General features: G+C 44.6%; 7 protein-coding genes across 7 annotated transcripts; 5 read left to right on the top strand and 2 right to left on the bottom strand.

The window, feature by feature from the left end:
- Positions 1–66: 66 nt before the first annotated feature.
- V1516DRAFT_691598 (chorismate synthase) lies at positions 67–1,396 on the top strand. The gene is made up of 2 exons (XM_066923864.1): positions 67–158; positions 216–1,396. The coding sequence occupies exons 1-2, from the start codon at positions 134–136 to the stop codon at positions 1,334–1,336; spliced, it is 1,146 nt and encodes a 381-aa protein (XP_066776616.1). The 5' UTR covers positions 67–133; the 3' UTR covers positions 1,337–1,396.
- V1516DRAFT_394662 (major facilitator superfamily domain-containing protein) lies at positions 1,214–3,366 on the bottom strand. The gene is made up of 3 exons (XM_066918988.1): positions 2,633–3,366; positions 2,463–2,581; positions 1,214–2,406 (listed from the first exon to the last, which is right to left on the bottom strand). The coding sequence occupies exons 1-3, from the start codon at positions 3,050–3,052 to the stop codon at positions 1,506–1,508; spliced, it is 1,440 nt and encodes a 479-aa protein (XP_066776615.1). The 5' UTR covers positions 3,053–3,366; the 3' UTR covers positions 1,214–1,505.
- A 688-nt stretch (positions 3,367–4,054) lies between these two features.
- Positions 4,055–6,357, top strand: V1516DRAFT_686048 (transcriptional activator of glycolytic enzymes-domain-containing protein; the record flags this gene model as incomplete). The annotated part of the gene is made up of 3 exons (XM_066923644.1): positions 4,055–4,136; positions 4,214–4,317; positions 4,369–6,357. 3 exons carry the CDS (start codon positions 4,055–4,057, stop codon positions 6,355–6,357), a joined length of 2,175 nt encoding a protein of 724 aa, XP_066776614.1.
- A 110-nt stretch (positions 6,358–6,467) lies between these two features.
- V1516DRAFT_676464 (P-loop containing nucleoside triphosphate hydrolase protein) lies at positions 6,468–9,037 on the bottom strand. The gene is made up of 6 exons (XM_066922425.1): positions 8,702–9,037; positions 8,579–8,656; positions 8,466–8,530; positions 7,125–8,415; positions 6,719–7,060; positions 6,468–6,664 (listed from the first exon to the last, which is right to left on the bottom strand). The coding sequence occupies exons 1-6, from the start codon at positions 8,844–8,846 to the stop codon at positions 6,540–6,542; spliced, it is 2,046 nt and encodes a 681-aa protein (XP_066776613.1). The 5' UTR covers positions 8,847–9,037; the 3' UTR covers positions 6,468–6,539.
- On the top strand, positions 8,894–10,719 carry V1516DRAFT_712438 (uncharacterized protein). The gene is made up of 2 exons (XM_066924285.1): positions 8,894–9,231; positions 9,275–10,719. The coding sequence occupies exons 1-2, from the start codon at positions 9,004–9,006 to the stop codon at positions 10,544–10,546; spliced, it is 1,500 nt and encodes a 499-aa protein (XP_066776612.1). The 5' UTR covers positions 8,894–9,003; the 3' UTR covers positions 10,547–10,719.
- A 183-nt stretch (positions 10,720–10,902) lies between these two features.
- V1516DRAFT_676457 (uncharacterized protein) lies at positions 10,903–14,815 on the top strand. Its single transcript, XM_066922424.1, has 2 exons — positions 10,903–12,039; positions 12,090–14,815. The coding sequence occupies exons 1-2, from the start codon at positions 11,305–11,307 to the stop codon at positions 14,688–14,690; spliced, it is 3,336 nt and encodes a 1,111-aa protein (XP_066776611.1). The 5' UTR covers positions 10,903–11,304; the 3' UTR covers positions 14,691–14,815.
- V1516DRAFT_676456 (uncharacterized protein) lies at positions 14,816–16,706 on the top strand. The gene has a single exon (XM_066922423.1). The coding sequence runs from the start codon at positions 15,043–15,045 to the stop codon at positions 16,645–16,647; it is 1,605 nt and encodes a 534-aa protein (XP_066776610.1). The 5' UTR covers positions 14,816–15,042; the 3' UTR covers positions 16,648–16,706.
- Positions 16,707–16,715: the final 9 nt, after the last annotated feature.

The following is a 16,715-nucleotide window of genomic DNA, read 5'->3' as shown; positions in this document are numbered from 1 at the left end:
ACAATAGAGTCATTTTGATTTTGTGATCTCATGAGATCAGTTGAAAAAGTATGCATCAAACGAAATCATTTATTGAAAAATTTTGATTGGTTTTATGTTCCTGTAATATAATTTTATTATATAAAAAAGCATAATGTCAAAGTTTGGAAAACTCTATTGTAAGTTTCAGTAATTTGATATGGACGAGCGAGCATATTAATTTAACATCAATATAGCTATAACAACAGCGGGCGAGTCCCACTGTAATTCCGTCACTTGTACGATTGACGGATGTCCTGCTGGATTGTCCTTGGTCGAATCTGACATTCAGGTCCAGCTAAGTCGACGTCGGCCGGGACAGAGCAAACTATCTACGCCTAGAAATGAGAAAGACCAGGTTGAAATTTTGTCCGGAACCGAAAATGGACTAACACTCGGAACTCCCATCACTTTGAGGGTTCGAAATGAAGACCAGAGACCGCATGACTACTCTGAAACTGATATTTATCCGCGACCATCGCATGCCGATCTGACATATATTGAGAAGTATGGAATCAAGGCTTCGAGCGGAGGTGGGCGAAGTAGTGCTCGCGAAACGATCGGTCGCGTTTGCGGTGGCTCGGTTGCCGAAAAAATCCTGAAAGAGATCTATGGCGTGGAAATCGTCGCCTTTGTTTCTGCTGTAGGCAATGTTTCTCTGACCCGTGATCCTGCTGATCCCGACTATATTAACTTGTTGAACACTGTCACTCGAGAGCAAGTAGATAGTGTTCTTCCTATTCGATGTCCCAATGTTGCGGCCGCCGACAAAATGGCTGAGCTCGTCCAGAAATGCAAAGACGCCCAGGACTCCATCGGCGGTGTTGTCACATGCGTCATCCGTAACGTGCCAATTGGACTTGGAGAGCCCGTGTTTGACAAATTTGAAGCTCTTCTTGCGCATGCCATGCTTTCGATTCCTGCTACGAAGGGTTTCGAAGTTGGCTCTGGATTTGCTGGTACAAAAATGCACGGTTCTGAGCACAATGATCCTTTTTATTTTGACGAGGAAACGAAACGTTTGCGTACCAAAACGAATTACTCAGGTGGTATCCAAGGCGGTATTACAAACGGAGAAAACATTTATTTTAACGTCGGGTTTAAGCCTCCCGCAACCATTTCGCAACAGCAACCAACAGCGTCTTATGATGGTGTAGATGGTGTTCTTGCCGCTAGAGGTCGTCATGATCCTAACGTTGTTCCGCGTGCGGTTCCAATTGTAGAAGCTATGGCTGCGTTGGTTCTGTTGGATACTGTTTTAATACAGGCTGCGAGAGAATCGGTGCAAAGCAAATTGCAAAAAATTGCAAAGAAATGAGTGTGTAGATAATTAAAAGTTTACTTGTCTTTTGTCTCAAAATAAATTATGTCTAGCCCATTCTAAATTTTCAATCTACCAAATTTTCAAACCCCAGTTCTATCCAAAAAAATTCAAAATAAAAATCTAGTCCCCTTTTTTCCAAAATATCATACATCTCAAATTCTAATTAACAAGAAGTCCAAAGTCCGGGACCGACCAATTTCACTCTTGCAATCCATTGTACGACACCGCCCATAACTAGGAAGACTCCAGCAAATGCCATCATGCCACGCCATCTGCTTTCCAAAGTTGCGTCTCCTAGAATGACACCACCAATTGGCACACCAGCCAAATTAGCAAGACTAAGACAAGCAAACATCAGCCCGACTCGAGTTCCAATATCATGGATAGCGGAGATCTTAGCAGTGCATGCAGGAATCATTGCCACAAAAATGCCGGACGCAAATCCATATACGACGGAGTAAATGACATGTAAAGGTGTCGATTGTGCTGGAATCCAAAAAGCGAGAGTGGCGATTCCAGATAGTAGAATACCTATGGTGTTGATATTGTACGGGCCAACTCGATCGGCGTACAGTGCCGCAACCAGACGGCCGAAAATCGAGCAAGCATTAAGAATCGACACGAGATATGTCGCAAGACCATCATTAACATGGCTAAACAATGCTGCAGAGACAATATAGGTGAAGGGGAGCGTGAACCCTACAAATCCAAGCGAATAAGAGATCGAGATTAACGAGAAGTCTATGTCCTTGAACTGTGTCCATAAGTCGCGCGGGTAAAGTGGCAACCAGTAACCCCTTGGCTCGAGATTTGAACGGATGGTGAAATTCGCGACGATAAGTAGTGCCAGAATCAGGAATCCACATGACCGCATAAGCCAGCCAAACGAGGTTTCGGTCTCAAGTTTGCGGATGAGAAAGGGGTATATGATGCCACCAATACTTGAACCGGCGGACATGATTCCAAGGGCTCTGGATCGCTTCTGTTTGAACCAAGACGATACACAGGCAACAGCTGTATTAAAGCAGAAAGCTGCGCCAATCGGGGCAACAATCCCATGGAAACTAACCTGTTAGAGCCCTGAAGAAATTGAAATTCAAGTAGACAAAAGACAACTTACACTAAAATCATCGGATAAGATGTGCTAACAGATGTGACCATGATTCCGACCACCTGGAGTATAGTTCCAAAGGGTAATAAATACCTAGGTCCATAGGAATCAAACAATCGACCTACGAACTGTGTAGATGTCAGTACTGCCAGCTGCGCTATTTTCGGCTGGATACTCACCAGACAGCCCATGAACATGACCGATGACTGTAAAGATGAAATCCATGATACGGCTGTGGGAGAGTAGTTTTCGAGTTGGTGTGTCAGATAATATTGCTGAAAAATGCCGAAAGTATTGATCCAGCCAAACGAGCAGAACTGCGTGCAGAAAGCGCCGAAAACGGTCAGCCAGGCATGAACTCCACCTTCGGGATACACAATCTCAGGTCCTTTGTCTTTGTCCAACGATAGGTCGACATCTGGTTTCTCAAAACTTTCGACCTTGCAGATAGACTTTTCGGGGTCTCCTGTCAACGGATCATTAGATATTTCGCAAAGGTCGTCTACGCTTCCATATCGTGAGCGCGCCTGGAGATTAGGACCACCATCAGGGAGCAGCGCTGCCTGCTTTTCATCGAGACTAGGCAAAGTTCTGTTCATCACACTCGCATGATATCGTCCCTATCTAGACGATTAAAGGAATATAAATTCGGGGAAAACGATAACAGATTAATCGACTGCTTGCGGATAAGTTTGACCAGATGTTAACTTTGACTAGTTCCTGGGCCAAAGCTCGCCGGGACTTTGTTATCAAGAGAGATGACAATGGACTGAAATCTATCATACTTTGCTGAGATTACAGGAGGCTGTCAAGGAATATTAAGGATTATCGAACATTATAAGAATATTAAGAATAATACTGATTTGAATGCTGTCATTGTTGTAAACTATAAGTATTATGATAATTATCGTCCGATTGGCGCGGCAATGCCTTAGCTGTTTGGAGAGAGTTGAGACAGCCCAGACAATTCAACAAAGGATAATTTAGAGCTGCTGTAAAATACTCAATTAAACGTCACTACAGCTAAGATTGCTCGCATTAGCCTACAAAAGCGTCTTAATGTAAACTAGCTTCGATCCAATCTCGAAATCCATCAATCACGATAAGTCATTATACTCTTGACCTCCCTATAGGAGCGATTACGTAATAGACACTATTGGCAGTATTTCTAGTTGTTTTCTCTTTCAATTTCTGTTATACTACTAAATATTTACAACTTTTTTTATACTTATTGCCTCTGCCTGCAGGCTCCGTCCTGTCGCAGTCGTACTCTTTCATATTCCGGAACCTCCATAGCTCCCCTTCTCCGTCCATAATTAATTACGGCGTTGTGTGTGGTTTCAGCTCTGCACGCTTCTGAATTATTACTTTCTACTATTCGACCGGTTCGTTCTCGTCTCACCCGGCTCATTCAAATTTTTCGTTATATCTGGCTTGTTTCTCTAGTGACGATACCTGCTGCAACTTGCGAGCTCACTGTCCTAGCTAGAGAGACTTGTTTGCTCTCCTCCTCAACAAACTCATCTGCAAACATCTACTATTTCACGAATTCTCTGTCGTAGTTCTGCCGTTGAATACTGAGAAATTAGAAGTCTGCAGGTATGGAGTCGTCAATTTTAATTGACCAACGATCAAAAAATGACAAAGATCTTGTTGAAAACCGTGACCGAATGATACGTGAAAGTACGTGGTTCTACATTAACTTTGCCTGAATTGGTTTTACCTTCTTCATTGCTTTCTTTCTTGCTAACTCACTGAAGTGGCTAATGCGATTACATCTGATTCTGCTGATGGAGATGACGCATTGAATGCGAGCGTTGAGTCTGCTCCGCGGGCCCATATCATCAGGCTCAATGAGTGGAACGTATGACCCTATTCACTTTGTATGAAATCCGTTATGAAGCTAACCTTCTAGATCTGGTGCAAAGATATCCGGAACTTCTCTGACGGTGCCATCGTAAATGAGGACAAAGTTTGTCTTTTCCTTCGCGAACGTGTTCTTGCTCGGTTTCTACCGACGATTTCTGACGGCCCAGACCTGCCCAGTTCTTCCCCAAATGGTTCGGCGAGCCAGTCCTCACAAGCACAGCATTCTACGACGTCAGGCTTAACAAAAGGTGATGATAATACGCCTATACATGTCGTTGAAACGGCTTCTGCTTTAGAAATTTTCAACGTTCTCAAAGGTTACGTTTCTGTCTTGCTGGAGCAGTACAAATATCAGCGCCGGTCTGGATTCAACTCAAATCCGCATCCACATGGTGTCATTCTCAAAGCGCTACTGCAAAAATATCAGACTGCAGCCAGCCTGGCGACTCGTATGACTACATCTCGCAGCATTCCAGGCGGGCCCAATAACTATTACAATCCACTCACAAACGGACACACGATCAATAACCGCTCTAATAACAGACGTCATAGTCACCAGCGATCTTCGCGGACGTCAGAAAAAGAATTTGGAGAGCGTTTCTCTGTTCCTGGACTTAGCCCTGACTTGTCGGACTCAGAGCTCGACTCGTTTTCAGATGACGGCATTGAACGAGACGGCGTCGACACAAATGGATTGCGGTCTAATAGCACGAGCCAATCGCATAATCGAACGAATGGAAACAACGCTAGTCTAACCCGTATTGAAAGAATGATTCAATCGACGAGTCAATCATTGAGGGATAATATGCAATACTTGCTTTCGATCCAAACAGACAAAATCTTGCTACAGATCGGATGTGAGATGAATGATCTTCGCGCGACGGTTGAACGTCAGACTAGAGAAATTTCGGCTTTATATGCAATCATTGAAAGATTGACATCGATCCGATTAGGTAGTTCAAATTCTTTGGCCCCGAGTTACGATCACTCGGAATCAGTGCGAACTTCCAGACATAGCTCGCTTCAAGCTAGGACGAACCAACCGGTTGTTCCACAATCACAATCATCAATCAGTTCGACAAATATGAATAGTTTTCAGCATTTGTCAAGCCGAACTCCCTCGCAAGTCACAAGTCCCCTGTCGCTGGCACACGGATCGACTCAGCATCCGCCTCCATTATCCACTAGATCGTCGTCAGCAGCTTCCAATAATATCGCTCGCGCCACTTCTCAATCCGGGTTCCCTGTACAGACTACGAATGGTAATTTCAGTGATTCATCTTCTTCTGGTTTCAGTCATCAGTCTGTGGAGAACCCGAAGCCACTTTCACCACCACATAATCAACCGTTACAGACATCGAAGGGACAGAACAGTGTAGACCCACCATTCCAACAACAACAACAACAACAATCCATCCAAATTGTTCATACTTCAAATCAAGGTCAAGCACATGTCCCCGGTCGGCAGTTGCAAGGTCCTTCGCCGGGAATGGGTCTCTCTCTGCCATTAACAGTACCTGCATCTTCATCAGTAACCAGCATTGCTGAAAATCAGCGGCAGAACAAAGCGCCAAGTATTGCGCATCAGAGACATATTCAGCATCAGCAAGATAATTCGCCATATCTGTTGACACCGAATCGAACGAATGCAGGGAAGAACCACAGCTCGACGACCAACCGATCTACGCCGATGACTATGACCAGTTCGCCTGGTATCCCGCAATACCGGATGTCGCGAGAAATTAACACTGTTCCAGATCTTTGGCGAGAATGGGAACATGGACTGCACGGTGGCCCAAGTGTTCGCGGACTTGAAGAATCAGTCGGAACCCGATGGCGACAAAGCAGCGCGGAACGGAAGTTCTTCTGTCTTCGCAAAGTGGTCATTGATTATATCCATATGCTATGTGGAAGAGAAGGCATATCTGCTGAAGAAGCCGTATCGCGCGTTGAAGATATCCGGAAACTCAATCAGTTCAATTCGTTGCAGAAACTTTCTGAGTTTTTAAAGAAAATGCGGCCCTCAGCCTCCTAAAATTCGCTATTTTGGATTATTGTATAATATGTAGTTGTTTTTTTCACTTGCCATTGCATCTTCATTTAATTGCATGACATTGCGTTGCATTTATTGCGAATTTCGGATTGCACAGCTGACTATAATTAATTTATTTCTATTTTACAATTTGGAATTCATCTAGATTCATAATCATTTTGTAATTATTCTTTATCATACATTTTGGACGTTGACTTTACTTTATAATATCCTGGTGCTGAGTCGACAAGCCAGTCACGCTCTACCTTTGTGATCCCGCCAATATAATTTTTGGCACCAAGTTTTAGAACTAGCACGATAAGTCAGGACAGATTCAATTTAGTTTCCATAAAATCAAACTTACTTCGCATGTATATAACCCAATCCGCCGACCGACTGAACATCGAAGAATGGGGATGTGCAGATACGTTGATTGGCTCGCCATTCTCAGATGCAGACACGAGATTATAGCTTCCATTAGCTTGCATGCGGGCGGCATTCGAAAAGTAGCCGCAGACTAAACATCTGACTATTGTTTCCGGTGTTGCTTGCCGAGATGTGCTTGGAATAAATATACCGAATTTCGAAAGATATCGGGCCAGTTGTGCTCGGATTCGAACAGCTTGCGAAAGAGACGTATAGTTCAGGTATCGCTCCGTGCACCATCTTGAAGATTGTTTACCTCGGTTTGTAAAGGCTTGATATACTAGTAAAGTTAGAATAAAATGGTAATGAATTAGCCTAATTAGCTAAACAAAGGACTCTAATACCATTGTAAAAAGTTAAATGATCGCCCTCATCGACCATGAACTCACGATGACGCCTGTCCGCTTCCCGTTTGTCATTCTTAGGAATTACAAACACATCATCCACACAGGACATTGCTGCGATTGTCAACATAGGGTCCAAACACCCCTTAGAACTCGATTCAAGAAGGGCCTTTGCCATCATGGGATGGATGGGCAATTCAGCCATACGCTCGCCATCTGGTTTAGTCAGTCTGGCGTCAGAATCAATTGCGCCTAGAGCATGCAATAACTCGAGGTCATTCGCAAGAAGTTTGACAGAAGGTGGAGAGATCAAGTCAATTCTAGCGATGTTCTCAATTCCTAACGATTTCAGAGACATAATGGGCTCTAATAAGGAAACGCGCTGCAGTTCAGGGACAGTAGTATTTTCCAGTGACTTTGCAGCTGCGCTAGTATATAACCTAAAGCATTTGCCAGATCGCGTTCGACCTGCTCGACCTGCTCGTTGTATGGCTGATGCCTTAGATATCGGTCTCATGATCAGAGAATCTTGTTTCAGCTTAGGATCGTAGTATCGCAACTTCACGAACCCACAATCTACTACATACACAATGCCATCGATCGTAACACTAGCCTCAGCAACGTTCGTCGAAAGAATGACTTTTCTTGAATTTTCTGGTGCAGGTTCGAAAATCAATGTTTGCTCGGCTCTTGACAGGCCAGCATACAATGGTAAGGCGAGAAGTCTCGACGTGGACTGTAACGATCCCGACTGGTCATGAATAAATTGAAGAGCGGAGTTGATCTCTTCACGGCCAGTCAGGAATACAAGTATGTCTCCGTCAGGTTCAGATTGATGGATTGAGAGAATTGTCTTCACAGCCTCGGTCACGTAATTTTCTGTAGGCTCTTGTAAATACAAGTGATCAATAGGAAATAGTTTTCCCTCAATGCTCATACACTTTGCAGCCGGTTCGAAATACGATACAAACTCCTCGGCTTGCAGAGTCGCGCTGGCAATGATCAGTCGTAAATCTCTTCTTTTCTTTAGAACTTTCTTCAGTACACAGAGAAGAATATCGGTGTATACTGTTCGTTCATGTGCCTCGTCTATAATGATCACGCTATAGCGCTGCAATAACGGGTCGACCAATAACTCACGAAGAAGCATGCCGTCCGTAAGATATTTGATTTTCGTCTTGTCAGACGTCATATCTTCAAACCGAATCGAATAGCCCACAGTAGAACCGACAGCACAATCCATTTCTTCGGCTACACGCTGAGCGACAGATATCGCGGCAACCCGACGAGGCTGGGTATTGTTAGATCCCTATGTTTAACATATTCTGCTGAATGAAATACCTGAGTGCATGCAATAAGTTTGTTGTTTGTGCACCATCCCACCTCATAAAGATATTGAGGTAACTCTGAGATTATTAGTGTTTGATCGGAGCCAAAGCTAAAAAAATCCATACGAGTGCTTTTTCCTGATCCAGTATGTCCGACCAGAACCACGACTTGGGAAGTTTCAATGAGATAAAGAAAAGAGTTTTCTATGAGTGTAAGCTTGATCGATAGAATTGTAGAATGAGACTCACTGTGGTGGAATATTGGCAAAAGTTCACGCTGCAGCTTCACCGACGCTCGCTTAAACTGGGCAGACAAACTAGAAGTAGCAACACTGCTGTATTCGACGGTCTCCGCAAGTGGCAATTCATCCTGGACAGCCGGGACAAAGTCCATTGAATCATAAAATCGAAAATGGCTTTAGTATTCATCGGCAGTCGACTGATTGATTGGTTGGGTATTTATCTTCGAAGATCATTTATTCTGCCAATATCCCAACCAAGTCGCACGCTGATTAGGTTCGAGGGAGTAAAGAAGAGACGAGAACAGAGAAATGGAAAATGGCGAGATACAAGCTGAGATTGTTCGGCTAGAGCTAGAACAGATTCAGTGGCGTGCAAGCTCACTCAGACAAGATGTCGAAGATGTGTGTAATTGTCTGGAGATGCTGCTCTCTCGCCAGCTAGCAGATCAAGGATATAAGCCAGCGTGGACACGAGGATCTACATTTTTAAGACGATATTTGGCAGTTGTGGAAAAAGAACATAATTTGTTACAAAAGGTAGATACATAGGAACGCTATTAATCTACATCTGACACAATAGCTGGAACTAGTAATTGATACGAGAGAATCAATTTCCAGGATCAGCCATCAACTGCGTTCTACAAATCTTCCACACTTAGAATCAGTATGGCAGGTATTTACTAGTAGAACTCATACCGGAGTAATTTCGCTTGGTTCTAGCGCAAAATCCAATGCTGCTATCGGAGACCTTATGGCCCTTTATGGTAGACTCGCCATCAAAGTGTCGCGTGTTACGGTTCAACAGCTTAACAAAGAGATGGTCCGTATAGCTGCCGAGCTAGGAGAAGATAATCTGGAAGAATGTTTTGAAGAGTGCTGTATGAACACAGATGTTTATAATGTAGCACGAAAGCTCGCTCGGTGGGTGGCAAGCAGATTGGAGGATGATGAAGATATGTTGGCTAATGGCAACGACGGAGGTGTACGAATCCTGTGTGCAAAAATTCGAGAGCAAGCAACTGGAACTATAGTATTTACAGGCTGTTGTGAGAGCTATCTGGCAGGTCCAGATCAAGCATTCCTAAACAGATTCTTAGAGTTCATCCAACGCTCCTTGTCGATAGATACGCTTGTTCTATCCAAGAAAGAAAGACTTTCGAATTCAGAAATTGCGTCCGGGATTCTTTCGGAAGACAGAAAATGCTTTGAAAGCCAGATACCGGAATTGTTTTGTTTCGACGTTACAGGTCTGCTGAGTCTAGTATCAGATGTAACCAATCTCGCTCCAGACGAAGCTCTAGCGCGATTAGCTCGACAAAAAGAGAAGAGACAGCAAGGCACCGAATATAGAAAGTCCGAAAACGCATTTGCATTTCTGGAAAAGCAGATTGAGTCAGAAAGAAGTGGACAGAGAGTATTGAAAGGAGTTTTGGAACCGCTGCTCAGGGATGGAAACCGGCAGATAGTGTGTGGTGCGCGGACCTTGGAGAGTGTTAAAAAAATGGTGCTGCGTATGGGCAGTCAAGATGAGAGACGGCGAACGGCAGAAATTTTCCAGACTATCAATTTGATTCCAGATATAGATCTCGGGACTAAAAAGGATCAGCTTCAACTGGATCAACATCTAAACCAAGAGCCCTCAGAGCCTTTCGCCGACGAAGAATGGATCATCAGACACGTACTCACACCTGCGGAGCTCTGGGCCCGCAAGAACAATATGGAAGCGATGTTTGTCACAGGAAATCTACGCATGGCCAAACAGCTCTGCAAATTACGCAAAACCTCGCCTTCTTTCTCTACAGGAACACCAATGCTCGTAGTCGGCTCTCGCAGTCTCGTCGGCGGCATCTGATATCTGTCCCCGTGACCTCCATTATGTGACCCACTGTGACTTAGTGCTGCTAGCTACTTGTGAGCTGGCCACGTCGTCGCCGGCGCCGCTGGAGCTGCGAGTGGGAACGCACTCTGGCCCGGTTCTGCGATCTTCTGAGCTTTCCTCCGTCCTTTTCTGTCCAATCGACGAGAAACAATAAGTAATTCTCTCACTTAATCCGTGCTTCCGCTTGCTCTTCTGCAATATTGTAGCGCTTAGGTAGCCCGTTTTCCCGACTCGCTGCCCAATTGCCTCCGTTTTCCTGCTTTTCCCGTGAGTTTGCACCCAGATTTGACTCGTCTGCAGATCCTCACACGTACCTCGCTTCCTTCTAGACCTGTATCTCGCTACGCCCTATCAAGACCGCTCGACTTTGTCTACTTTCACACTGTCGTTTCATGCTTTCCTGATAGACTGAGGCCGCAATTCCTTTTTTATACCTTTCTTCTGTTCTTATTTTTGGTTTCTGCATCTTCTTCTCGGTCTTCGCACTTCGATCATCCCCTGACTTCCCGGTCGCTTCGCGTGTTCGTTATTTCTGCTCCTGTTGCTGCTGGTCTCGGACTTTCTACCCTGTCCTTGTCTCCGCTACTTCGCTGTTCAGCTTACCCTCGAATCCGCCTTTTTCTTTAATATCGCATTTAGCTGTTTGATTTCATTTACTTATCGCTCAATTCCGTCCTAATTTCACTAAATTCCTTTTGCTGTTAGATCGATCGACCGTCCTATCTCTCGCTATGCCTGATATAGATGTTTCTGGTCTTTCCCCGGCCGACTTCCTTCGCGAGAAGCGCGAGCGCGAGACCCAGATTTCTGCCAATCCTGTCTCTGCCGCTGCAATTCCGACTATTGATTCTTCTGGCGAGTCTGCGGTCGCTGACATGTCTGCGTCCACAACCATCTCCTCCAGTGTCCTCGACGACTTTGATGGACCTACTGATCTGTCGTCTTCGATCACAACTGCGGACACCATGTCTTCGAGTTCACCCTCAACCGCCGCATCGCCTGCCGTTAAGCCGTCCAAGAAGAAATCTTCGAAGGAAAAGCTCGACCTCACCTCGCTTGAAGCATTTCCTTCTCTCAGCGTGTCAGCTACCAAGTCTTCTGATTCCCCGGTCTTAGTCTGGGGCGCTTCTTCCGGCACCAATTCATCTAAAAGAGTATCTTCTTCAACTGCATCAGCGATTCCAGCGCTAAATGCTGGTTCTCGTCAACCGAAGTCGCAAACTACTGGTGCTAGACCTGCACGTTCTGGTGAGGTTGCCGATATTTTTGACTTCGTGATTTCGCCTCAGTTTCGCAGTCGCACTGCTCTGTCGGATGTCTTAAACAAGGCTAAAGAGATTCCTGGTGTATCGTCGATAGAAAGTTCGACAAGTAATATTTCTGGTTCCACCACTTTTATTGTTAAAGGAAAGGCGGAAGGGATTGCCGCGGCCAGAAGAGAACTTGTTCGAGGTCTTACTGCTCAGGTATGTCATTGTTTTCTTTGTTAAGTTTTATTGTTCTAATTCCACTCTAGATAACTGAAAAAATTCTCATTCCTGCCAGTGTACGAGCACTTATTATTGGTACCGGAGGCCGCACTTTGAAAGGCATCCAGCAGCGGACGACGACGAAGATCCAAGTCCGGAAACGAGATGAATCCCAAGAATTTGCGCCCAAACCACAATTCGAAGATGAGGAAGAGTTGACCGATGTTTCTATTGAAGGAGACATTGAAGGAGTAGCATTGGCGAAAGAAGAAATTTTAGCTATTGTTGGCGAGCATACAAAAACTATGACTGTTCGTCTACGAGACGTAGAAGCGGATTATTTTCCGTTTTTGGCCCAACATCTTGCAGACTATGAAGTTGGTGAAGTCAAAGTTAAAATCCCTGATGTCTTCAGCCCATCTACTTCTTCTGAATACATTATTGTTTCTGGAGACCGAGGTGCGGTCGAAAGTGTTCGGGAAAAGATAGAATCTGCGGCGGCAGGACTCAGATCAAGTCTTGTTACAACCAAAACAAGAGTGGCCGTCAATAAACAAGCTTCAGTGCTTAGTAGCCATAATATACAGACCATTTTCGAGTCAACTGAATGTTTAGTCAAAGTTCCAACAGACGGATCTGAGATGGTGACGATTCTAGGACTAAGTGGCAAAGTTGGAGAAGCAACCAAATTTGTTGCTGAGAAAGCCAAGACTTTTATAATTGATAACTTGGTTATTTCGAAAGCACATAGCAAAAACCTTGCTCATGCTAAAAGTCTTGCTGTTTATTTTGAATCTACTGGCGCTCTGAAGTCGATTGAAAATGAGCTTGAAATCGAAATCAAACTTGTGGTAAACAATAGTGAGGAAGTTAAATACGAAATCTGTGGAACTTCAGAGTTAAATGTCAAGAAGGCCCGAAAAGAGCTTATTGATTTTGTGAACTCTATTCCCCCAACTAAAGTCATGCATTGGTCGACTGGATCAGCGGACGACCTATTCATGAAATTTCTTTCGAAATCGATGTCTACTTACAGCGCCAAAGTGAAATCTAAGTTTGGGGTCGTCTCAATTTTGAATGAACATAAGGTTTTACTTGTTTATGCTGGTCAGGAAGACGAAGAGTTTGGTCCTGAGGAGAGCGAGATCATTGCTGGTTTGCAAGGTTCAAAGCTTTTTTTCGATGATATCAGGAGCCGGCTTGGTCAACTTACTAGTAAGACAGTTACAGTGCCAGCGAAGCAACATAAATACATAATTGGCCCTAAGCGGTCCACACTGCATGCGCTATGCAGTGGGGGCGATGTGGAAATCAGTTTTGGAGAACCAAGTGATGATTCGATAGTTGTTATAGGACCAAAGGAGAAGGTCGATGAAGTGAGTGGCAAAATTAGTGAGCTGGCTGAAGAGGCTAGCAAGCAGGAAGTTTTGAGCAACTTCTCGGTTTCGTTTGAATTTCCTTCCAAGTTTTCAAGTCAACTCATTGGTCGTGGGGGGTCAAATATCACGAAATATCGAGATGAACTCGAGGTCAAGATCGACTTGAGCGAAGACGGCATTGTGACTGTAAAGGGAGTGAAAAACAATGTTTTAGAAGCTCAGAAGCGGATAGTCGCTCTTGCAAAGAGACTAGAAGATGAGGTAATTTTGCGGATCCCAGTTCCAGGTCAGTTCCATAGTGTCTTGATCGGACAGGGAGGCAAACTAGTGAAGCGTCTTGAAGAGCGATACGAAGTACGAGTTACGTTTCCTCAAACCTCAAGGAACAATGAAGAGGATGAAGAAATTGGAGCTAGACCGAGAAATAAAGATGAGATTGTAGTTCGGGGACCGTCCAAGGGAGCCCATCAAGCTAAGGAGGAGTTGCTTGAGCTGTACAAATATCAGGTCGAAAATGGTTATCAGGAGGAATTTAGTGTTCCTAAGAATTCCCTTTCTCGTATTATTGGCCGCAATGGGGGCTATATTGGCGAAATCATGGCTGATACTCGAACAAAGATTGATATCAATCGAACGGAAGAGGAAGGATTGGTTACAATTACAGGTCAAAAGGAATCGGTCAAGGCAGCGCGCGCGCGCGTCAATGAGATTGTTGATGAATTAGCTCGATTCACGTCAAAGGTCATTAATGTTGACAAAAAATTACATAGAGATTTGATTGGAGCTAAAGCGGGAACATTACAAGAGATTGTATCGGCGGCCGGAGGACCTGAGGAAGTTTCTCGGCAGCGCAGGACTGTTCGATTTCCGCCTGCAGGGTCCGATTCAACCGAGATTGTTGTACAAGGAGATAGAGATTTGGTGGAGAAAGTTGTGGCCGAGATTGAGCGTCGTGTGGAGGAACTTAAAAGTATGGTTGAAGAGTCTGTCGAGGTACCATTAGATCGTCATCGATTTCTGATTGGACCTATGGGTTCAGTCAAGCGAGGAATAGAGAGCGACTGTGGAGTTAGAATGATGGTTCCTCCGCAAGGTACTACGACTGCGATCAAGCTTGTTGGCTCTAGCTCGGCGATTGAAAAGGCAAAGGCTCGAATTGCAGAGTTGACGGCCCCTCGAAGGACAGGAAAGAGGAAAGGAAACGGAAGTGGAATTGGAAATGGGAGCGGAAATAATGGAGAGGCAGCTGCTACAAGTCTAGCCGAATAAGCATTAGAATTTTTCTCATTGGTGCATGCTGAAACGGAATGCCATAGCTGGCACCGACCACGACACTGACACTTTGGTTAATGCCACCTTTTGTTATCATTTGGAATTGAAGTTATTTTATTGAGTTATAGATTTTTGTTTTGATTTATTTATAATTTTTGTCAGTATTCACTGTAGCTGTCGAGACGACCGCGGGCCGAAGCCGCGGTTATTATTAAGTGAGTTTGCCGGGCATAGTAGGAGCGGTTCAAGGGTTGGAAGAACATAATTTTATCAGCTTGAGGGAAGCAGTATTTCTGCTAAATTTTGGTTAATTTCAATATACCTGGCGGAAGATTTTGTTAAGGAAAAAATGTCTGCAGTTCGATTTATTCCGCGTCGGTTCACGACGGTTTCACGCTCTTTGCGATTTACAAGTTCGCTAAGAGGTAGAGCGGGAGTAATCCGTTCGTATGCAGCAGCAGCAGCAGCCGAAAAGAAAAATGCAAGCACACCGACAGTTAAGTTAACTGCGGAGATGTACCCTGAGATCCAACGGGACAGTAGATTTGCAAAACTTGAAGAAGAAGATTTGGCATATTTCCGCTCGTTTCTGCCTGACCATGCGGTGGTTACAGACGACACAGTCGGGTTCAACATCGACTCGATGCGCAAGTATCGCGGACAATCGCGACTCGTACTTAAGCCGCGATCGACGGAAGATGTAAGCAAAATCATGAAGCACTGTGGAGAGAGAAAACTTGCTGTTGTTCCTCAGGGTGGTAACACGTCGCTTGTCGGCGGGTCTGTACCTGTGTTCGATGAAATTGTCATTTCTTTGTCGGCCATGAACACCATCCGTTCTTTTGACGATGTATCAGGCATTATTGTTGTTGACGCCGGCTGCATTCTTGAATCGACAGACAACTTTCTTGCTGAGCATGGATACATCTTCCCTCTTGATTTAGGCGCTAAGGGATCTTGCCACATAGGAGGTAACGTTGCAACGAATGCTGGCGGCCTTCGACTTCTTCGCTATGGATCACTCCATGGCTCCGTTCTTGGTATTGAGGCTGTCACCGCAGATGGTACAGTTGTTAACGGCCTTGGAAAGCTGAGAAAAGATAATACAGGATACGATGTGAAGCAGCTATTTATTGGTTCGGAAGGTACGCTAGGCGTCATTACGGGTGTTTCTGTTCTATGTCCGAAACGTTCGTCCGTTGTTAATGTCGCATTTTTTGGTCTTGATTCGTATGAGAAGGTGCAACAGGCGTTTGTTCGGGCTAAATCCGAGCTCGGAGAAATTCTGTCAGCTTTTGAGTTCATGGATAAGCAGTCTCAAGTGCAGGTAGCCAAGTATTCTGAGCGCCAGAAACCTCTTGACGAACAGCATAATTTTTATGTTCTTGTGGAGACGTCTGGGTCTGATGCAGCTCACGACGGGGAGAAACTGCAGAATTATCTTGAGCGGTTGATGGAATCCGACTTGATCGAGGATGGGGTTGTCGCACAGGACGAAACGCAGATCAAATCCATTTGGACATGGCGTGAAGGTATTCCCGAATCTCTTGGTCGCGCAGGCGGAGTTTACAAGTATGATGTTTCGATTCCGCTTGATGAATTATATCAGCTTGTTGACGATACTCGGGAACTACTTATCAAAGCTGGCTACGAGATTGGGACTGAGTCGTCCAACATCGTCGACGTCGTCGGATATGGTCACCTGGGCGATGGAAATCTTCATCTCAATGTCGCTATCAAGAACTACGACAAGAAAATCGAACATACACTTGAACCATGGGTTTATGAGTGGATTCAAAAACGTCAAGGATCGATATCTGCAGAGCATGGAATCGGGTTTGCGAAGAAGAATTATTTGGGATATTCCAAAGACCCCTCAATGATCAAGGTTATGAAAGAAATCAAACAGTTGTTTGACCCGAATGGAATCTTGAATCCTTACAAGTATATTTAGAATAATTTTCATTGGTATAACAAATAGAACAAATAAATAAACAAGTAGAACAAATAGAACAAAATAAA

The sequence above is a fragment of the Lipomyces oligophaga genome (genome assembly GCF_038497815.1).
Source record: "Lipomyces oligophaga strain CBS 7107 unplaced genomic scaffold V1516scaffold_5, whole genome shotgun sequence".
Lineage (NCBI taxonomy): Eukaryota > Fungi > Ascomycota > Lipomycetes > Lipomycetales > Lipomycetaceae > Lipomyces > [Lipomyces] oligophaga.
This window is presented reverse-complemented; position numbering and strand designations above follow the sequence as displayed.